At 39.6% G+C, this 23,272-nt stretch overlaps 2 protein-coding genes across 2 annotated transcripts in view; one reads left to right on the forward strand and one right to left on the reverse strand.

Annotated features, from left to right (window-relative positions):
* The window catches only part of ZAR1L (zygote arrest 1 like), an 89,763-nt gene that overhangs the window by 66,041 nt on the left and 450 nt on the right, over nt 1-23,272 (forward strand). The window lies entirely within an intron of this gene.
* Nucleotides 1-23,272, reverse strand: part of FRY (FRY microtubule binding protein) — a 260,730-nt gene that overhangs the window by 29,886 nt on the left and 207,572 nt on the right. Inside the window, exons 50-55 of the mRNA XM_038573337.1 lie at nt 23,015-23,089; nt 16,889-17,059; nt 10,998-11,198; nt 10,286-10,447; nt 7,439-7,605; nt 5,866-6,055 (exon numbers count right to left, since the gene is read on the reverse strand). Coding sequence (XP_038429265.1) covers nt 5,866-6,055; nt 7,439-7,605; nt 10,286-10,447; nt 10,998-11,198; nt 16,889-17,059; nt 23,015-23,089 — 966 coding nt within the window. The remainder of the gene's footprint in view (nt 1-5,865; nt 6,056-7,438; nt 7,606-10,285; nt 10,448-10,997; nt 11,199-16,888; nt 17,060-23,014; nt 23,090-23,272) is intronic.

Below are 23,272 nucleotides of genomic sequence, written 5' to 3' on the forward strand. Positions count from 1 at the left end.
GTCCTCCTCACTCGTCTGTGAGAAATTACTTAGAATACGTCAATGCATGCGAGTTAGGAAAAGTCATGGGATGTAACCCTTTTTTGTTCCCCAAGATCACAGCTTCTTGAGAAGGAGCACCAAAATAGTGCCATTCAAGCCTCTGAGAAGTGGAAGTAAATGCTACGTGGGTCTGGAATAATATCTCCCTCTGAGAGCAAGTCTGCTCTGGTGTCTGTAACTCTGTCCCATAGTGTTGCATATGTTGACTCATTAATCCTCACAACAGGGTAAAGAAATCAAGGTTCAGACATGACTTACCTAAGGTCATGCACCTAGTAAGTCACAGTGGAAGGGTGAGCCTGACCCCAGAGCTCACATTCCTTCCACAAATCTACAAATCTTCCTAGGAGCTAGTTTCTCCTATACTGCCTGAGGACAAAACCAGAATTAGGAAGAATCTGAGTCATTGTGTCTGTGTCAGTGCCAAAAATGGGAACATTTTTAAGCCCTTAAGCTTCCAACAAACAGTATCTTTTTAAAAAAATTTTATTTAAATTCAATTTGCCAAAAAAAAAAAATAAAAAAAAAATAAAAATAAAAATAAATTCAATTTGCCAACACATAGGATAACACCCAGTGCTCATTACATCATGCCAACACATAGTATCTTTAACAAAAAGAACACAATATTTAACCAAAAAATAATTCCAGTCCTAGGCAATGGCTTTCCTCAAAGAGATGTCATATCTTTTGAGTTGTGGAATCTAATCCAGGAGAAATCCTCTCTGCCCCTTTGGGAGGAAAGCAGCGTATCTCCAAACAACAGAAGGCTGGTTCTTTATACTTCATATTAGAAAAATGCCAACTATGTTGTGTATTAATGATTTTTTACTTAATAAATGTGAAAAATCTGGCATAACACATAGCATACACGTGTCTTTGTGGTGTTAAGTTAGTTTTACGTGTAGTTAGGAAAAAGAAAAAAACCTGACTGAATGTTAGAGCAGAAAGGAACTAGCAGGGCCATGTCTAGCATCGTACACCTAGTTGAGCAGCAGAGCTGGGAGGAGGATTCAGGTCTGCTAAGAGTTTGGGATTCTTTCCATTTTATCTAAGGATAAGGTGAGGTCTGGGAAGCTCTCTGTCAGGGAACTTTAGAGCCTCTTATAAAGGCAGGTGATATTTAGGGGATATACACTCAGTTCTGTCCTTCCATATAAACACATCCTGTAATTGGTGGCACGGTATGATACAATGACAACATTCTAACAGAGAAGCAGCAGTAAGGACATAAGATGACTGAGACACTGGGAAAGATGTCCACACTAGACCATCAGAAATCAGTTCCTCGCTTTTAGAACCAAATTATTCTGGCAAATACTTCTTCTCTATCCTCTCCGAAACCCAACTAAATACAAGGGAAATGTGGCCTTCAGACTCACGGGAAAATGTTGGAAAACTGAACAGACATGGTGTGGACATAAGAACAGCTTAATAGACTGCATGCCTGAAATGTATTTCATTTCCAGCATATTTTATTAATACCTATTTTGTGACTAATATTGCTCTCAATCACATAGCATTGGATAACAATTGAGAGTTCTTAAGGCTACATGTGATATATATATATTTAAGATTTATTTAAGAGAAAGAGTGTGCACGAGTGGGAGGAGGGGCAGAGGGACAAGCAACCCAATGTGGGGCTTGATCCCAGGACTGTGGGATCATGACCTGAGCTAAAGTCAGACACTTAACTGACTGAGCCACTCAGTCACCCCAAGACTAAATGTAATATTAAAAACTGAAATAAAAGGTACACATTTGTATGGTTATTATTGCAGATAAGCTCCCTAGGGATTCATCTAATATATGAATGGAAAAATAAAGTCCAAACCCCAAAGTGCCCCCTATGCAAGGGCCCAGCCCCACTGCCCAGCTCATGTGACAATTTGCTGATCTACTGGCATTAAGTCAGAGGTCTATTTAAGATTTTCCACTAAAAAAGATTCCCATTCATTCTTCCTATGTTTATTAAGCACCTATTGTATGTTAGCACCTGTGCCAGCTGCAGGGGAATCAAAGTAAGACACCGTTACTTGCTTCTCTGGGGGAAAGAGACAATAGTAATTTTTAATAGAATGCGACAGACATGTCATGTAACCGCAATGTGCTTGAGAACACAGGTGACAGAGAGGGAGAGAGAAAGGAAGGCTTCATTTGCTTAAGTGAGCTCTAATCAGGGGTTTGCGCATCACTGGTAGTATAGCTGAGGGCAAAGGGGAGTTAGCCATGTTAGGTAGAGGGAAAGTATTGCTCAAGACTAGAAAATTGAGCACGAAGAGTCTAGTGACTGTAATAAGAAAAAAAATACTACAATAGCCAAACTTAAAATATTAACCATTCACCATTATTTTAAAATCGATTTAAGAACAATATAAAAAATAAATTACTTTGTTCCTAAATCCTTAACAAGTAAATCTACCTCATGTGGTAACTTTCTCATGGTTTGTTTTAACATTTCAGTGTGGCCTAACATTAGTGTTTCTGGAGTTCTTATCTCTCAGCAAACAATTGCTTTCTGTCTTAGGCCTCACAACACCTCCCACTCCCAGTTAATTCCAGACACAACCTTAGTTTGTTCAGTCAACTTTCTAAAAGATTTCACTGAAACTAAACTGGAAACTTGAGAGAGAACAGCACAGTAAAAGTCAATGTGAGAAACCGTAGCTATTAGTACTCTTGGTATATAATTCTCCAAAAATGGGTCATAAAAAGGGCCATGGGGCTCAAAAGCAGACTTGACTTTTTATAGTAACTACACTGCAGCTTCCTGAATCAGAAAAATTTTAAGGCAGACGATCCTCCTTTCAATAGAATTCTTTATTTTCCTGCCTTTCCCCTCTGCTATGGCTCTTCTTGATGGTAATGGACCCGTGAGTGGGCCCATCCCTTGGTCCCGCCAAGTTACTGTCCCTCTCTTATGATATACTCAACAGAACTCAGCCTGTAAAATCCTCATCCATCCATTCATTAGCTCATCACTCACGTCTACTGAAGACGGGAACAACATGGTCCCTTTCTATGTTTCCCTTGTATTATTAGTGGCAATTCTGTGTTGGAAGTTATCAAATACAAGTTTGGAAAAAATGCTGGAAGGAAGGCATTTTCATTATAGGAAAATAGGAACTTGAAAGAAAGGAAAAAGAAGTGTGTGTGTGTGTGTGCACGCGCGCACGTGTTTGTGGAGAAGGCATCCATAATCTCATCACCCAGAGTAAACTACAGTGAATGGCTAGTGTAAAATCTTCACTATTTTATAGATATTTTATTTTTATTTATTTTCATTTTTTTAAATTTATTTTTTATTGGTGTTCAATTTACTAACATACAGAATAACCCCCAGTGCCCGTCACCCATTCACTCCCACCCCCCGCCCTCCTCCCCTTCTACCACCCCTAGTTCGTTTCCCAGAGTTAGCAGTCTTTACGTTCTGTCTCCCTTTCTGATATTTCCCACACATTTCTTCTCCCTTCCCTTATATTCCCTTTCACTATTATTTATATTCCCCAAATGAATGAGACCATATAATGTTTGTCCTTCTCCGATTGACTTATTTCACTCAGCGTAATACCCTCCAGTTCCATCCACGTCGAAGCAAATGGTGGGTATTTGTCGTTTCTAATGGCTGAGGAATATTCCATTGTATACATAAACCACATCTTCTTTATCCATTCATCTTTCGTTGGACACCGAGGCTCCTTCCACAGTTTGGCTATCGTGGCCATTGCTGCTATAAACATCGGGGTGCAGGTGTCCCGGCGTTTCATTGCATTTGTATCTTTGGGGTAAATCCCCAACAGTGCAATTGCTGGGTCGTAGGGCAGGTATATTTTTAACTCTTTGAGGAACCTCCACACAGTTTTCCAGAGTGGCTGCATCAGTTCAGATTCCCACCAACAGTTTAAGAGGGTTCCCTTTTCTCCGCATCCCCTCCAACATTTGTTGTTTCCTGCCTTGTTAATTTGCCCCATTCTCACCGGTGTGAGGTGGTATCTCATTGTGGTTTTGATTTGTATTTCCCTGATGGCAAGTGATGCAGAGCATTTTCTCATATGCATGTTGGCCATGTCTATGTCTTCCTCTGTGAGATTTCTGTTCATGTCTTTTGCCCATTTCATGATTGGATTGTTTGTTTCTTTGGTGTTGAGTTTAATAAGTTCTTTATAGATCTTGGAAACTAGCCCTTTATCTGATATGTCATTTGCAAATATCTTCTCCCATTCTGTAGGTTGTCTTTGAGTTTTGTTGACTGTATCCTTTGCTGTGCAAAAGCTTCTTATCTTGATGAAGTCCCAATAGTTCATTTTTGCTCTTGTTTCTTTTGCCTTCGTGGATGTATCTTGCAAGAAGTTACTATGGCTGAGTTCAAAAAGGGTGTTGCCTGTGTTCTTCTCTAGGATTTTGATGGAATCTTGTCTCACATTTAGATCTTTCATCCATTTTCAGTTTATCTTTGTGTATGGTGAAAGAGAGTGGTCTAGTTTCATTCTTCTGCATGTGGATGTCCAATTTTCCCAGCACCATTTATTGAAGAGACTGTCTTTCTTCCAATGGATAGTCTTTCCTCCTTTATCGAATATTAGTTGCCCATAAAGTTGAGGGTCCACTTCTGGATTCTCTATTCTGTTCCATTGATCTATGTGTCTGTTTTTGTTATTTTATAGATATTTAAAAAAAAAAAAAGAATACTATACCTACTGGTTCTTTAAAGCTAACTTTCTCTTAAACTCTATGGTAACCATGCTTCCATGCCAGTAAAACTTTACTAAAACCTTCTCTCTCTTTCTGGCTGAGTATTATTCCCAGCACTGCCACTTTCTAGCTGGGATCTGCTTCAAATACAGTTACAGGGCCAGTTAACTCCAATGCTGATGGAAGACCTTTGGGTTTCTTAATAAGCTGTGTTTCTCTTCTTTTGCTGCCTTCTACCTCTGCCAATCATTTAATGACATTTGGAGAAAGTTCAGAGCAAGATACATAGAGAATCTGACAGGAATTTGCACACCAACAGACAGGCAGGCATAAGAATAAACCTTTTCACCCATCAGAAGTCGAGTCCCCTGCCTCTCTTTGGTTCAGTAATTGTTGTGTGTTTGGGGATAACAAGTGAAATCTGAAGGCGTCCACCCAGCAACTGCTACATTGAGCTGTGGGCAAGATGCCACTTAGTGCCTGGCAGAGGGATGGAGAGCCAGCCTTCCCTCTGCTGGCCAAACTCAGTACTGCAGCACTCTGGAGGAAGGGGCACCTGGTTCCCATTTGTGCAGAGGTGGGACAGACTAACTAGCCAGGCTGTGGTTCACCCAGGAGAAGCCAAGTATGACCTGTCATGTGTTCAGAAGCATCTACGAGGAGAAGCACATATTCATAGCTATGGCTGACACGTTTAAGGAATTCATTGAGGGGGTGGCGGGTAGGGAGAGAAGAAAGACAATGAAAGGATAAACAAGAATAATGAAGAAAAACGAGAGATACGGGAAGTGTCAGAGGAAAGACGGGATGTGGGATAGGCTTGGCAGAAGACACAGCTCAATGGTCTAGTTTCATGCTTGCCTGGGACTCATGACATCAACCAAAGCCAGAATGGCCTAAGTGAACAGTACGGCAATGAAGACTACATCTATGCGGCCTTGGCCTTCGCAAGATGAGTGTGAGAAGGTTGAGCAGATTACAGTTAAATGGAAGAAAGACTGAAATTAGAGGCAATTGAGGGAGATCTGGAGTAGAAAACAGGGCAACCCTGGAATGAAACCACCACCCCTCTGGAAACCAGAATCGGCTGCCCCCCTAGGAGATGCAGTCCTCTCAGCCCGAGCCCCATACCTTAAACAAGGAGGAGAACACATGAAATGTATACACAGCACAGGAGCCATCCGAGTCGCACATAAGCTGGTTGATGTGGCTGCGCCAAGCTTCCTCTGCATCATCACAGGCTGCCGGCTGAAATGCAGCAAGGATGGCCGAGAAGAAGGGCGAGGGAGGAGGGGAAACTCCCCTGTCCCCTTCTCCGAAGCTAGGAAAGATGAAAACAACCCTGTCAGGAGGTGCCATTTCCCTTCTGTACTTGGTCATCTCAGCTCTAGGCCTGCCTGCTGTCCTGCCCACTCTGCTCTCGGGGGTGGCTCTGGGGACTCATCTCTTTTCCGCATCTTCCACATTCTTGTCTGAATCTAGTAGAGAGAATTTTCACCTCTAGAATTTCTGGGACCCCTCCCCTTCTGACTTCCTTTATAGTGAGTCGGGACCTGCCTTCTCATTTTCCCAGTGGCCATTCTCCAGACACATAAACATTACTTTTGGCACTTTGGCTCCTTTTCACTTTTCATTATGAACCATTAGAACAAAAATTTGGAATCTTTTAACTTGCCCCTTGTGGGGGTGATTATTAATGACTGCACATGCATGAATGCCCAGGAGGGGAGGGTGGAGGGAAAAAAGGAAATGAAAGGACAGAAGCGCAAGGTGAGGGACATATTGAGGAATGAAGCAAGGAAAGATAAGGAACATGGGTGAAAGGTCAGGTTCTTCTCTATGCACTATTACTTTCAGCTTTCCCTTCCAAGAGCAGATACTGCTCACCATAACAGAAGGTCTTTGTCTAGCCATATCAAAAGCTACTAGTTCTATTACACATTCAGAAGAGAGATACTAGGATTCTGACTTTCTTCTCCAGAAGTAAATCTGTAGCTTTATCACTTGTGATTTATTCTAGACACTTCAATAGCAGTGTTTTGTTTTGTTTTAAGTGGGCTCAATGCCCAGTGTGGAGCCCAATGCAGGGTTTGAACTCATGAGCCTGAGATGAAGACCTGAGCTGTGATCTGAGCCAGACACTCAATGGACTGAGCCACCCTGGCGCCCCTGCATTAGTGTTTTTATCTATTCCTCTCTATTCTTGTTTATTTGTGTTCTCTGGCTATATCTCACTAGTCTCAGGAATACCAGCCACTGAGCTGAAAAGCCACCCACTTAAAAAAAAGTAGGTATGTAACTTATAAAGAGCCTCCTGTTCTTGTCTTTTAACTCAGAGTGTAAAGAACTCCTCATTTGCAAGGTCTGCCAGTCTTGCTTATCTTCAAGGCTTGCAAGGCTTGGACCAAGTCCCCAGGCCCTTCTTTGGCTTTTGAGTTACTCTACTAGGATTTATGTTGTTCTGTGTTACTCTCCGGCTTTAGGAGGCACATGAGTACCGGTTTCAGTTTCACCTAAGGTCCTGTGCCTAGGTTGGGGGACTCTGACCAGCTGAGAGCCTTCGCGGAGTCAGAAGTCAATTTGGACTCTTGATTAGGAAGTCCCAGCAATGCCCATGTGACCTTGCACTTGGGATACAATAGTGAATGCGATATAATGTGCCCAGTACGCTGTCACCACTCATTTCCACCAGGGGCTTCTCTACCTTGCAAGAGTAAACTGGTCCAGTGCTCTATTGCCTTTTTCTTCTGCCTCAGTCATATCCAGGCTAAAGCTACCACTGCATTCGAAAGTTGCTGGGAGTTCATTGACAGAACTAGAAAGATCGTCCTCATGTACGGCCGTGTCCTCTCCCTCCTGAACAGCTTCAGCCTGGAAGAAGAAAAAAGGGAAAGAATCCCCAGCATGTAAGAATAGATTTGGGAAAACCTATTAAACTAAAGGAAAAATAAAAGAGACAAATCCTGACAGTGAGAGAAATCAGGGACATTGATTTTCCAGCTATAACTGGACTTGGGATTTCTCCAAAATACTGTTCATTCTTTACCTTCTTTTCCATCTTGTCCACAATAGTTTCCAAAGAGGTTCTCAGGAAATTGCCATATCTGACCCAGGATTATGGGAGTATAAATGCTAAACTTGGAAACAACCACAGAGACCCTCGGTCCAGCCCTCACATTTTATAGGAAACTCATGTGTGGGAAAGGGACTTAGCCAACACTGAGTAGATAAATGAGGGCCTCTGGATTCAGAGCTCTTTCTACCATACGACCCCCACTTCTAACGTGAGCCTATCCAGAGGGAACTCTCTGATACAGAATTCCTTTACCTATGGAAACTGGAATTTAGAATCATCAGTGATTGGTATGTAAATGCTCAAGATAACCTGCAGGGTGAATAAGTGGTCCATGGTTGTTCACTGCACCTACCATGTTGACAGGCCTTTCCATACTGGAAATCCTCTAAGGCCCATTTACATACATGCTTTGCTCTTGGAACCCTCCCTCCCCTGGAGATAACGGATAAGAGAGTCTGCTCTCACATTGCTGAAGATGTAGAATGAGTGGTGAAATGCAAGAGCTCTAGGTCAGGCAGAGCTGGGATCAGTGAGGGGCAGGAGACAGACACAGTGAGAGCAATGGAAAAAGAGGCTGGGTTTGAATGTAGGCCAGGAGTAATCAGTTCGAGAACTGACTGTTCTGTAGGAGAGGAAGGAAGGCAGCTGGGTTACAGACCAGAAGAGGAGAGGAAGACACGTTTCAGTGAGTCATTTTCTTAAAACCAAGGCAAGGCGAAAAGGAAATATGTATGAATTTGAGCATTATCACAGGTTGCTGTCTGGCCACCCAGTTAGTATTTTGAATCTAGGATTAATAGAGAAATTAAGAGGGGTGTTTAAAGATATGTTAGGGAAACAAGATATCTCATGTCTTTGAAGGAATTGCTCATAAATAGCTGAGTTTCAGAGCTTATCCGTATCTGCTTTTTCCAGCTTTTTAAAACTACAGTGGTGCCATCGAGACTGGCTGCCGGTGACTGGTCTGGCTTATTAGTGTACATAAACTTCATCTATTAGGGGAGGACTGAGTTCTCACAAAAATGTCCTTTATTTTCCCTTTCTAACATCACAGCTATATCACACATTGCAGAAACCCAGCTCATGTGGAAAACAGAGAGAGCCTTTCAGAAATAAGACTTGACTTTTCCTTGATCAAGTTAGATGATTTCTGTGTGAGTTTATAAATATATTACCACTCAGGCAGTGCTTTCTATTGGAAATCTATGTAGTTTAGCAACCAAAATAGAAAAATTGAGAAAATGGCTATTCTAAGGCTGAGAAATATCAAAATATCAAATGTTAATAACTGCACATTTATGTCCTTTCCATGAAATTTAATTTCTTAATCTTAGGATTCTGGCATTTTAATCTCAGACAAGTTTTCTCTCTGGACCTTTTTTGGCTAAAAAAAAAGGACTGTGCTGACTCTCAGAATCCTGACTGTATTCCTTTTGCACTGAGGTTCTCTTAGAAATAATTCCTCAAGCATCAAAATTTTTAAGTGATTGTGATTTGGTTGGCTGTCCTTTGTTTAAAGTGACATAGATTTCCCTGGACCTCAGATCTGTTTTAAGTGCACTGTAAAAGAATACACAACAGCCAGTATATATTTTTCTCATTAGAAATATCAGAAAGAATATACTTTTATACATGTAAAGAATTATAACTTTCTCTTTCAAACTTGTACTACCATAAGCAAACTCAGGATAAAGGACACCTACTACCAACAGCAGTAGGTTATTTTGGTATTTGTAATATAAGAAAATAAAATTCTATATTAATGGCATATATGTGGGCACTTATTTGAACACAGTGTGAAAGTGGATAGTTTTATGGTTAGGATAGTTTAGGGAAATTTTGACAAGATTGACTTTAAATGAAATATACATTGTTAGCTTTTTAAATATCTAATCTTTTAAATAAGAAAACTATATCCATTACTTACTTTTCTCCTCAGTCTGGCTAGAACAGTTTTGTTTAAATCTGGCATAATATTGTGATTAACACTGAAAATTCCAATAGTATCCCAAAAGGCCAGAATGGAATCAATGTACAAATTGTATAACTGGTTCCTACATAGGAAAAAATTTCCCCAAATACATGCAGACACCCACACCTCACTTAGCATATTGTTTTATAAAAGTCATGACAAAGAACAGCAGTTACCAAGTCACAGCGATCTCAGACCTACACCGATTTATTTTGCCATTAATCAGCAGTGTTCCTGCTCTATGGAAAATACAAAATGTCTCATTTGACTGAGACCTGAAATAAAATCTCTTTCAACCAACAAGAAGATGGCTGCTCATTTGTAAGGGTAAAACAACTTTCAGGACATAGGCTCAGGTGCACAAATTCAATGATTTCAAAAAATTAAGAAAGGAAAAAGATAAAGATAGTCCCTCCACTTACAGCCCCCTAAGATTTCTTAGAAAATTGGAAGTACTATTTTCTTTAAGAAAACTAAAACCACAATTGCCCAAATCTCTTCACCTTTGAGCCCTCAGAAATCTGCAGATTATTCATATCAGACAAAGATGCATCAAAACTAGCCATTCTGGTGTTGAATGAATGAGGGTCAGCAGGGGTCATGTCACAGGCTGTGGTGAGCGATTCCATGGGATTAGTCTCCTCGGAAGGGGAACGAGTCATGATCTGGAGAGAAAGCAAAGCAAATGACACTGTAGAGTTTCTTAAAAGGCTCAAATTATTCTTTACGTAAGAGTACAAACCATTGTCTGAGTTTGTTGTTGGTTGATGGATATTATTTAACGTGCATATTTCACTCTGGTTAGAACTTAAACACAGCAGCTGGCATAGGGCATTAGGGCACAGAACGCTAATAAAACACGAACACTCATATTTGCAGATAACCACATCCAAAGGTTCGTTATATTTCCTCAAACTTCAGATGTCTCAGGAATTTTTTTTTTAAAGATTCTAGCCTAGTAAAAGTTATTTGAGGAAAGTCCAGTCCTTAACAGATTTGATGGTGTTCAAGGCTTCTATAAAAACCCCCAGTATTTGGGTCCATTTGCAACCTATAGACAAGAGGCTTGTTACAATCAGTTAGACACCACCTAACATTTCAGAGTTTAGGTTAGCAGCTATGCAAAGTTTCTCTAGCAGCAACTGGAAACCATGCTACTGCTTCAATTACAAAAATAAATCTCCTGTTTCTCATGGTGGGAAGGTTCCTACTTACTAGGTCGGAGTGCTCCAGGATCTGGCTGGTTGTGAGGTCCTCCTCTTCAGAGGATTCATCGGAATCCTCATGGTTCATTTTATTGAGGCTGGGAGACCTTCCTGAAAGTTGGCGCTCCTCCAGAAGCTGCATGTCACACTTGTCCAAACTATCCAGAGAACGCCTGCGCACTCCCCAGTTGAAATTGTCCATACTCTCACCCTGAAATCACACCATCAGCTGGTTTTTATGCCAGAATCTTCCTGCGCTCACACCTTCACACATTCAATTAGTCATAGCTTAGAAATAAATGCTTTCATTATGAACTCTCAAGCTCTCATCTACTTTGGTTCCAAACATTTTGTTTACATGATGTGACAGGTAGTAAAGCATACTATTTTCACCTAAACGCATATTAAATCGTAGGTAGAAGTGATTACACACTTTTCTTGGGTCTGGTGGGTGATATCATGTTTCTTAAAAGGTGACTTTGGTACACTCTATAAGTATCTAAAAATCTGTAAGAAAGAGACTATTAATATTAAAACAATCTCAAAAGAGGTGTGCCCCTCCCCGGCCCGTTTAGTACTGTTTTTGGAAGGAGAAAAGTAGGAGCTATGCTGTAGCACATTCCACATCCTTTGGGTATTAAGTAGAAGAGCATTAGGTAAACATTCCAGCCTGTTCCTGCTACAGCGGTTTTCGCAGATCAAATGCAGAGTTAAAAGAATATTTGATAGCAGCTGGGCAAAGTCTGACGGATCATGCACTATGCAGAGGCCAGAGCAGCATGGCTTGACTTTTGCTTTAGACTCATCTTTAAATAATTGTCCCAACATAGAAAATAGTTGCTTTCCTGGACCTGCAATGATTGACTTGGTACCAAACCCTATCACTGACTTGAACTTTTAATTTACAGAGAACTGTGCTAAGTGGCAATGCAAGTGTTAAGTTGTATCTCAGACTTTCTCTATAGACCATCTCACATTAAGTGTATTTTTCCAGCACAAAAACCTTTCCTAGAAAGTAATTTGGGTTTTATTTTACTCTCTGTTAAAACAGGAATAAGGAAGAGAAATAATATCCAGCTTCTTGATAAGCAAGTTTTAACCTATATAAATAGGTAATTTGAACAAAATCTAGCCCAGATCCTTTCATTTAGAAGTCACTTGAAACACTGTCTGAAGGTTTGTTTGCTGAAACAAACAAACAAACAAACAAACAAACAAACAAACACCTTATTCTGGTGAGAACTCAGTAAGTCGATCTCTCATATAATGGATGCTTAGCTTTTCTGAAGTCTTTTTTGGCTACTCATGGTAGAAGGCAATAGGTAAGAACCTAAACACATTCTGGATCTGATACAAAGGTTACTGTCATTATTTATCCCCATGTATGATGTTTATGATTGTTCTTTGGACTATTTGATTATAAAGAGTAACTGTATCTGCTGTTTTATCTGTATCTATACCTTTATCTGCATCTGCTATGATAAATTGTCATCAAATATTTTATTTCCTAGTAGGAAAGGTTAATTGTTGTGTTGGCATTTTAAAATAGCTATTTCAGTGAAAAAAAAAAAGGGTGGAAGAGGCAAGAGTTCTGGAAAGAAAAAGAAAATGCAATGTGTAAAGAAGTGAAAAAGATCAAAAGAATAAGAACACAGAGAAAAAGAAAAATGTGTACATTGCTGGAAGAAATATATAAATAAAGATTTAAAACATAAATCCTAAAGCTGATTCTCTTGCACCAAATCAGTGAATGGGTTGGATTAACTATCTAAGGCAAAAATTCTGGAAGTCTCGCACGCTGAACCCGAGACAGAACCATGAGCTTACAGAGAAATATAGGTGTCTAGGGTCAGGGAATGCTACACTGGGCACAGACAGCTGCTCCTACTGATACAACTACACCTCTGATGAAGACCTGAATGAACCAGGCATGAGAACTAGGGGCAAGGGAAGGCTGCTCCTACAGGAAAAATATCTGGATGTCTTTCTAGAGGATTCAGTAGCTCCATCAGAGGCAAGGTGTTGAAACTGTTTTCCTGGTGGTGGCTGAAGAATTGAGATGCAGTAGTGCTATAGTCTAGCTCAAGTTCAAGTGTCTGGTTATTAAAAGTCAATAGTGCTACGGTCTAGCTCAAGTTCACATGTGTGGTTATTAAAAGTCAACATATAAGGTTAAAAGCCAAAACAGTGTTTTATTGATTATGTTGGATTTTCTATGTGTGAGAAATTTAGGAGATGGCTAATTATTCAAGACAATCTGCATCTGTCAGTTATCAAACTTAAATAACTACTCAGGATTTATATTGAGATGAGAAAATATTAGTGATTGAACATTCTAGAGATATTGGAAATAATATTTGAAATAATTTTTTCCATACTAGAATTCTGTCAAGTAAGTATGGTTGAAAGAACATAGGTATACCATGACAAAATATATTTTCTCAAATATACACTTTCTCAGAGTAAGTCTGACATGACAGAAGTATAGTAGGGTGATCTTAGTTTTCCCATGATGGTCCTGGTTTGTGCCTGTTGTCTGGATGCAATTATTATTAGCACCCCCTTTTACTTGAGAAATGGTCTCATTTGGATGAAACTTTATATAGTCGCCAGAGATAGCTCCTAATGCCTGGAAAGGATCTGATTGCAAGTGTTTGTGGTATATTGTTAGATGCATCTTGTTGACTTCCCCTTTAATACAACACAACCAAACCAGTTGTATAGCTGCCTTCCCAGAAATTGTAGGGTTTCCACAGATCATATTTAAAACTTCACTTTCTCTCAAGAGATAGACTTATGCAACTTTTAGCCTAGGTGTATCAAGATTTTAAAAGTATCTTGTATTTATAGTTTAGAAATTATTTTCCATACTGGCATAACAAAGAAAGATACTTTTTGTATCACACACACCTTAACGTAAATATGCACGCAAATAGGCATACATAATGCTAGAAGGGAGGAAAAAAGCAATTATGTTGTTATAAATCCGCAATGATGCAAAACATCTACTTAGAGTATCTGAGTTAAAGATAGCATCATCTTACCTGAAGTTCCTTGGAAGCAGAATGAATGGACAGAAAAACAAATAAGAGGTCTATTTAAAATGATTATATTAAAGACACTCAAGTGCATTTATCTTAGTTTTAACACAATAGCAATAAACAGGGCTGACAATATAGCCTCCGGTAGATGCAATTAAAAAAGAAAAAGGTAAAGATCTACACAAACCCCCAAAGAGAGAAATCAGTACCAAACACCAGAAATTCCAATCCTCTTAGGGGCGGATAGTGTAGCTGGGGTAAGAAATCATAAATACAATTTCTGAAATAGCTTGCCACTTCAGTGACTGGCAACTTGTGCTCAACACTTTTTTTTGAGGTGAATGCTTACATTTTTATTTGTGAGAAAACGAATGATGGTCATCAACTGGGAAAAAAAAAAGGTGGCATCACCTGATTCATCTCACAAAGCTAAAGTGTTTGTGGTCATGATGTGTTCACTGCTGATGTGCAATTAATAGCAAGGACACAGCATCTTTTAAAGATTCTGAAAAGTTCTAAGGCAAACCATTTACAGATATGAGTCAACAAATTATGAGACTATTTAATGAAAAGAAATAGACATAAAAAACTTGTCTTTTCTGATAATTGTTTTACTCTAGATGCCAGATATGTTTGGCTTTCTCAGAATGAGAACATGCTGAAATTATTCACCAATGACAGTACAAAGGAACACCTGCTATGTGCCTGACACTATGTTAGAAGCTTTAATCCCCCCATCAACTTCATAGGCAGCTATCCTACCCATTTAATAGTTGAGGGAGCCAAGAGAAATTGCACTCACGTTTAAGGGTATGAAGTGAGGTCAGTGGCAGAGTTGAAATTCCAACCTGGACCTGCCTAAACCGAAAGCTCTAGCATTTTTATTCCACCACTCTGTAAACTTGCTAGAAGCCCTTATTATAATCTTATTGGGAAGAAGCAAAACATTCTCATATAGTTTATTTTATCTGGGTGAAATATATATTTTCACACTCTTAAGTTTCTTATAAAATCTTGATCCTGTAAGATAAAATAATCACTATGCTTTTGTAATTCATGCCTGCTAGGATAATAATAGAACACTAGAAGGAAGATGAAGTATTCCTTATTTATTGTCTCTAGAAAACATTAGTATAATATTTATTTTCAAATGAGAAGCACCTCAGATTTTCCTTCCTTTATTTTAACAGAAATCAAATTTGTTAGTTCTGAAATTGTGTCTGATTTCTTTAGTTTATATCACTTCTGCTAGGTCACATCCCATAATACATTTTTTTTCCTTTTGGCTGAGACTGGAAAATGATGCCCCTCTTTTTTTCATCAAGTTTTTCCCTCATTACTTTAACTTCTAGAGTAAAGAGGTAAGTTTGAATTCTAGCCTAGGAACAAAGATTAAGTTGGCGGCCCAAATCAGGGAGGTAATCTTCTGACATTCCATTTAGCTCTGGCTGAGACATTTCGAAAGTATTCTAAATGGCTGAATTTTGATTTAGACTTTTAAAAACAATCCTCACCATATTCAGTGATTAATTTTGTTATCACTTATTAAAGTTAACAGAAAAGTCTGCCATACTTTTTACAGGTTCTAGAATAATTCAAGGTGAAAAGCTGACATTTGTTTTAAAGATGCTTTACAGTCAGTGCCTTTATACTCTTTCAGGACTGGGTCTGCTAAACTTGTTTTCTACAGAAAGAACAGGTAAAGAAAACATTCTTCATTCTGAGGACATAATTCTCCCCAGATATCCAGGGTAGGCCATGGCTGAGAGGAACAAAAGCAGATCACTTCTTGGCCTTATCTCAACATAAGAGGGTTGGTCTGCAATCATATCCTTTTAGGGAAGGTAAGCAGTGGATGCACAATTTCTCACAAGTTTATAGTTAGTCAGGAGGCGCCTACCCATCATGGGATCCAATAAACTTTGAATATGGGCCTCCATTTTAACTGTAAGACCGACAGAAAGCCCTTTCTTTGGGAAAATCAGTGCGTTTAGTTAAATGTGAAGCAACACCAGAGCCAGCTCAGTACCAGGCATTTTGACATATGGCAGTCTCCCAGTGGTCAATTTTGTTTTCCTCCATGGGGAGACTATCTACTATCCTACTTCTTGGCCCCAGCTGGAACATGCCCCTGAGCTACTGAAATGAGAGGGTCAGAATGATGCCCCTTCCTTCTAATTCCAGTTTTCAGAAGCATGATTAATAACCGAAAGCATCCTATTTACCATAATTATCATTCAAATCCATGAATCTGCATTTGCCAGTTGAGACATGAATTCAGCTGCTCCAGGTGTCTAGGAACTCTAGCTACCAACCCAGAGCAGAGCACGGAGCTCTCCTGGGTCTTATGTCTTGTTTTCAAGATGTAGTGATTTCATTAAACATCACAAAAATGCTGAAGCCCTTAGGCTCCTGTCTCATGTTGGAGCAGGCAAGCTCTGAAGTAATCAAATTAGAGTAATTTTGCTTTTAAAATAATTAGATGCTTAGCATATTTTACCCAGATACCTGAGAACAGGCTCAGAACATGACTATTTTTGTGATTTTTTTTTTTAAGTTCACCTTTGGACTGCACATAACACACACACACATACACACAGTCTTTGTGTGGTCATTAAATGTCAGATCTTTGCCATTTGGAAATAACTTGGCAGCTTATGCTGTGGACTCAGACAGGAAGGGTGTGGTAACTTTTGCCCAAGTTAAGCTGCTGTACTTTGAATAAGTTGATTCAAAATAAAGTTTACAGCTTTCCAATTAAAGACTTAAAAAACCTCATTATTTAGCAGGGTAAAAAGAAACCATTTTCGTTAGTCAAGGAAAGGCTGAGTGGGTTATTTTTACAGAGAATAGACTGTACCTCTCCATCCTCCAGCTCCACATCTAGGAAATCGAAGTCTCTAAAGACTCTAAACTGCTGCTCGCTGTTTGTGTCATCCATGTTCTCCTGCTCTCGGGCGCCGTCCTCAGAAGACACCAAGCTCGTCTGGTGCTCAAGTAGATCCAAGTCCCCACACGATGAAAAAATCACCTACAAATCACAAGAGTCCTCTCCTGAGAGACCAGTCTCCCTCTGGTTGTTTGTGCAACAAAAACTGTAATTGGCTCTTCATGGACCTCTATTTCCAGTGCACACCTAATTCCTTAAGTGGGTATTTTTAGAATGTTCTTTTATTATTTATGTTGGACAGGTGCCTTCAAATTAAACTCATTGCAAAGATGCAAGTTCACACAGGAGTCGAGTCACATTGCTGCTGCTTAATGGATGAATACTGGATCCCACCTGGGTGTGTGTTTGTATGTGTGAGTGTGACAACTGAGTGTGTGTTCACAGACCAACTAGGGCAGCCAAGAAATTTTCCACTGTTTCCGAACTGAGGTTAGAAATTGTACACATGCACGTATATTTCACAAACATACTGTCACATAATATTTTAAAGGCTACCAATACCAAGATATGTTATTGTAGAATGACTCGTGAGGGCAAAGGATTTAACCATTTCAGAGATAAACCAGAAAATGCTGAAGAATAAGAAACAGAAGCCAAAAAGTATAGTCCTTGCTCATTTGAATTAGACGAGTGTCTGAGCAGCCATGCTTGTAATTTATATTTAAATTCCTTTCCTGTTGATATAAACAGAACAAAACATTTTTTTCCTATTGAGATCTTTTGCATGTTAACCTTTTCAACCTCTCTTCTGTATTTAGGTTCTTTCCACTGGGACATTTCAGCAGAACTTTCTAGAAATGAACTGCAAATGAACCTAAATGTTTTGCTATCCAGGCTCTCCTGCACACAGACTGATATTTTTTTTAATAAATTTATTTTTTTATTGGTGTTCAATTTACCAACATACAGAATAACACCCAGTGCTCATCCCGTCAAGTACCCCCCTCAGTGCCTGTCACCCATTCACCCCCACCCCCTGCCCTCCTCCCCTTCCACCACCTCTAGTTCGTTTCCCAGAGTTAGGAGTCTCTCATGTTCTGTCTCCCTTTCTGATATTTCCCACACATTTCTTCTCCCTTCCCTTATATTCCCTTTCACTATTATTTATATTCCCCAAATGAATGAGAACATACACTGTTTGTCCTTCTCCGATTGACTTACTTCACTCAGCATAATACCCTCCAGTTCCATCCACATTGAAGCAAATGGTGGGTATTTGTCATTTCTAATGGCTGAGGAATATTCCACTGTATACATAAACCACATCTTCTTTATCCAGTCATCTTTCGATGGACACCGAGGCTCCTTCCACAGTTTGGCTATTGTGGACATTGCTGCTAGAAACATCGGGGTGCAGGTGTCCCGGCATTTCACAGCATCTGTATCTTTGGGGTAAATCCCCAGCAGTGCAATTGCTGGGTCGTAGGGCAGATCTATTTTTAACTCTTTGAGGAACCTCCACACAGTTTTCCAGAGTGGCTGCACCAGGTCACATTCCCACCAACAGTGTAAGAGGGTTCCCTTTTCTCCGCATCCTCTCCAACATTTGTGGTTTCCTGCCTTGTTAATTTTCCCCATTCTCACTGGTGTGAGGTGGTATCTCACTGTGGTTTTGATTTGTATTTCCCTGATGGCAAGTGATGCGGAGCATTTTCTCATGTGCTTGTTGGTCATGTCTATGTCTTCCTCTGTGAGATTTCTCTTCATGTCTTTTGCCCATTTCATTATTGGATTGTTTGTTTCTTTGGTGTTGAGTTTAATAAGTTCTTTATAGATCTTGGAAACTAGCCCTTTATCTGATATGTCATTTGCAAATATCTTCTCCCATTCTGTAGGTTGTCTTTTCGTTTTGTTGACTGTATCCCTTGCTGTGCAAAAGCTTCTTATCTTGATGAAGTCCCAATGGTTCATTTTTGCTTTTGTTTCTTTTGCCTTTGTGGATGTATCTTGCAAGAAGTTACTGTGGCCAAGTTCAAAAAGGGTGTTGCCTGTGTTCTCCTCTAGGAGTTTGATGGAATCTTGTCTCACATTTAGATCTTTCATCCATTTTGAGTTTATCTTTGTGTCTGGTGCAAGAGAGTGGTCTAGTTTCATTCTTCTGCATGTGGATGTCCAATTTTCCCAGCACCATTTATTGAAGAGACTTTCTTCCAGTGGATAGTCTTTCCTCCTTTATCGAATATTAGTTGCCCATAAAGTTCAGGGTCCACTTCTGGGTTCTCTCTTCTGTTCCATTGATCTATGTGTCTGTTTTTGTGCCAGTACCACACTGTCTTGATGACCACAGCTTTGTAGTACAACCTGAAATCTGGCATTGTGATGCCCCCAGATATGGTTTTCTTTTTTAAAATTCCCCTGGCTATTCGGGGTCTTTTCTGATTCCACACAAATCTTAAAATAATTTGTTCTAACTCTCTGAAGAAAGTCCATGGTATTTTGATAGGGATTGCATTAAACGTGTATATTGCCCTGGGTAACATTGACATTTTCACAATATTAATTCTGCCAATCCATGAGCATGGAATATTTTTCCATCTCTTTGTGTCTTCCTCAATTTCTTTCAGAAGTGTTCTGTAGTTTTTAGGGTATAGATCCTTTACCTCTTTGGTTAGGTTTATTCCTAGGTATCTTATGCTTTTGGGTGCAATTGTAAATGGAATTGACTCCTTAATTTCTCTTTCTTCAGTCTCATTGTTAGTGTATAGAAATGCCATTGATTTCTGGACATTGATTTTGTATCCTGCCACACTGCCAAATTGCTGTATGAGTTCTAGCAATCTTGGGGTGGAGGCTTTTGGGTTTTCTACGTAGAGTATCATGTCATCGGCAAAGAGGGAGAGTTTGACTTCTTCTTTGCCAATTTGAATGCCTTTAATGTCTTTTTGTTGCCTGATTGCTGAGGCTAGGACTTCCAATACTATGTTGAATAGCAGTGGTGAGAGTGGACATCCCTGTCTTGTTCCTGATCTTAGGGGAAAGGCTCCCAGTGCTTCCCCATTGAGAATGATATTTGCTGTGGGCTTTTCGTAGATGGCTTTTAAGATGTTGAGGAAAGTTCCCTCTATCCCTACACTCTGAAGAGTTTTGATCAGGAATGGATGCTGTATTTTGTCAAATGCTTTCTCTGCATCTAATGAGAGGATCATACGGTTCTTGGTTTTTCTCTTGCTGATATGATGAATCACATTGAGTGTTGAACCAGCCTTGTGTCCCGGGGATAAATCCTACTTGGTCATGGTGAATAATTTTCTTAATGTACTGTTGGATCCTATTGGCTAGTATCTTGTTGAGAATTTTTGCATCCATGTTCATCAGGGATATTGGTCTGTAATTCTCCTTTTTGGTGGGGTCTTTGTCTGGCTTTGGAATTAAGGTGATGCTGGCCTCATAGAACGAATTTGGAAGTACTCCATCTCTTTCTATCTTTCCAAACAGCTTTAGGAGAATAGGTATGGTTTCTTCTTTAAACGTTTGATAGAATTCCCCTGGGAAGCCATCTGGCCCTGGACTTTTGTGTCTTGGGAGGTTTTTGATGACTGCTTCAATTTCCTCCCTGGTTATTGGCCTGTTCAGGTTTTCTATTTCTTCCCATTCCAGTTTTGGTAGTTTGTGGCTTTCCAGGAATGCGTCCATTTCTTCTAGATTGCCTAATTTATTGGGGTATAGCTGTTCATAATACGTTTTTAAAATCGTTTGTATTTCCTTGGTGTTGGTAGTGATCTCTCCTTTCTCATTCATGATTTTATTAATTTGAGTCTTCTCTCTCTTCTTTTTAATAAGGCTGCTAATGGTTTATCTATCTTATTAATTCTTTCAAAGACCAACTCCTGGTTCTGTTGATCTGTTCCACAGTTCTTCTGGTCTCGATTTCATTGAGTTCTGCTCGAATCTTTATTAATTCTCTTCTTCTGCTGGGTGTAGGATCTATTTGCTGTTTTTTCTCTAGCTGCTTTATGTGTAAGGTTAGCTTTTGTATTTGAGTTCTTTCCAGTTTTTGAATGGATGCTTGTATTGCGATGTATTTCCCCCTTAGGACTGCTTTTGCTGCATCCCAAAGATTTTGAACAGTTGTATCTTCATTCTCATTAGTTTCCATGAATCTTTTTAATTCTTCCCTAATTTCCTGGTTGACCCTTTCATCTTTTAGCAGGATGGTCCTTAACCTCCACGTGTTTGAGGTCCTTCCAAACTTCTTGTTGTGATTTAGTTCTAATTTCAAGGCATTATGGTCTGAGAATATGCAGCGGACGATCCCAATCTTTTGGTATCAGTTCAGACCCGATTTGTGACCCAGTATGTGGTCTATTCCACACAGACTGATATTATATAAAGTGACTAATATGATTTTCTTAACCATTATATTGTCTGGTCTTCCTTGAAAAGTAGGCAAATCATTTATATGCATTTAATATAACAAGTGTCTCTCAAAAGTAAAAAAGAATGATAGGTTTTATTTTTATTTTTTTAAAAAGATTTTATTTATTTATATATTCATTCATTCATTCATCCATTCATTCATTCATGAGAGACACAGAGAGAGAGGGACAGACATAGGCAGAGGGAGAAGCAGGCACCCAGTGGGGAGCCCAATGCGGGACTCGATTCCAGGGGACCATGACCTGAGCTGAAGGCAGATGCTCAACCACTGTGCCCCCAGGCATCCCGAATAGGTTTTAAGTATACTTTTTTTCTTCCAGTGTTTGAGAATAGTCCTGTGATTTGCATTACATTCTCATAAAATGGTCCATGGCACACAGTTTGCACAGGGATTGCAAATGGCTCTATGAGGGGAACAGCACCGAGGGCCAGGCAGCTAGTTCATAAGAGATGGGGCTAGAATTCGGATTTCCTCAGTTGGAGGCTCCTTTTCCCAGTCAGTGCTGTGTCTCCTATCTGTAACATGCTCCAGACAAACATTTGTAGCTAGAAGAGCCTCAGCACAGAAAGCAGGCAGTTTGGATCTGAGCAGGAAGTACCAGCCAGAATGGCAGTAGGAGATGGCCCTCTCTGGAAAGCTGCCCTGCAGAGGCAAAGTGCCCTTGGTCCCCTTCCTCCCTCTGCCCCTGCTACTATTGCCTTGTTCCCTCCCTGCTATGTAATGTCGTGGGAGCAGTAACAAACCTTAACTGATCAATAACATGAAAAAGGTGACTTCGGTGGAAGCCGAGCTCAGCTGCTGGCTGGCTGGGGCACATTTCCCCAATGATATGAAACACTAATCTGCACTTGAGTGAATATATATGAGCCTCTAACATTTCACCTGCTCATGAATTACACTAGTAGATTCATTTTGAGATTGGAAAGACAGCTTCCCAGAACAACTCTTTGCTAATTCTTACTCGATTTGGGAAATTATTTAGTTTGCTATTTAGTTTTTTTGTTGGTAACAAAGACGCAAAGACGCTGAGATATAGACAAAATAAAAATACCCCTGAAACCAGACCCTGAGATTTTTTTTCCTTTTGCTACAACAGACTCCCAGACAACTTGAATTTTCTAAATTATTTAAAAGCTTCAGAAGCTAAATTCTAATACTGTGATTATTCATTTATTCCAAAGCCCAATGGCATGTTGTTGTTTTAACTGTAACACCAGTGGATGTTTAAAAGAGAAAAACCCCATAATGATATATCATTATTTCCATCCCTATTGTGCATAAGTAAAACAATGACATCACAGGAAGAGGTATGCATACACAGGGCAAAATTACACTGCATAGGAATGTATATTAAATATGGTGGTGCAGGAGAGAATGATGTATACATATTTTAAGGATATCTGGGCATATTTATAAAAAATCAAGAAATTTTAAACAAGGAAAAGAACTATTTGCAGAAACTAGAGCAACAAAATCATTCATTGTTTCTGAACTAAAGGACGTTAAAAAGCATAGGGTGGAGAGAAATAATGTATGGGTTTGATCTAGATGGTGGATATCATACCTATAATTCACAGCAGACTTCTTTAAAGCTAAAAGAGATCAAAGGTAAAAAAAGATATGGTACCAACATAAACATGATACATGACAGAACTTACTGATGGATTTTTGCTTAATCCTACTTCTTGGCCACACAGAGAAAGGACGTGCACCAACTTCTCTTTTGTCCTCTTCTGGAAAAGAGACACACAAACACATTTTAATCACGGGGTCCTGTGATCAAATCTGCTCCAATACTGTAAGCCATTAGCCACATAGGACTATGGTCCCTGGAATGTGGCCAGTGAGAACTGAGATGTAAAATACACAGAGACTTGGTATGAAAAAGGAATGCAAAATATCTCATTAATAATTGC

Source organism: Canis lupus, chromosome 25 (genome assembly GCF_011100685.1).
Source record: "Canis lupus familiaris isolate Mischka breed German Shepherd chromosome 25, alternate assembly UU_Cfam_GSD_1.0, whole genome shotgun sequence".
Classification (NCBI taxonomy): domain Eukaryota; kingdom Metazoa; phylum Chordata; class Mammalia; order Carnivora; family Canidae; genus Canis; species Canis lupus.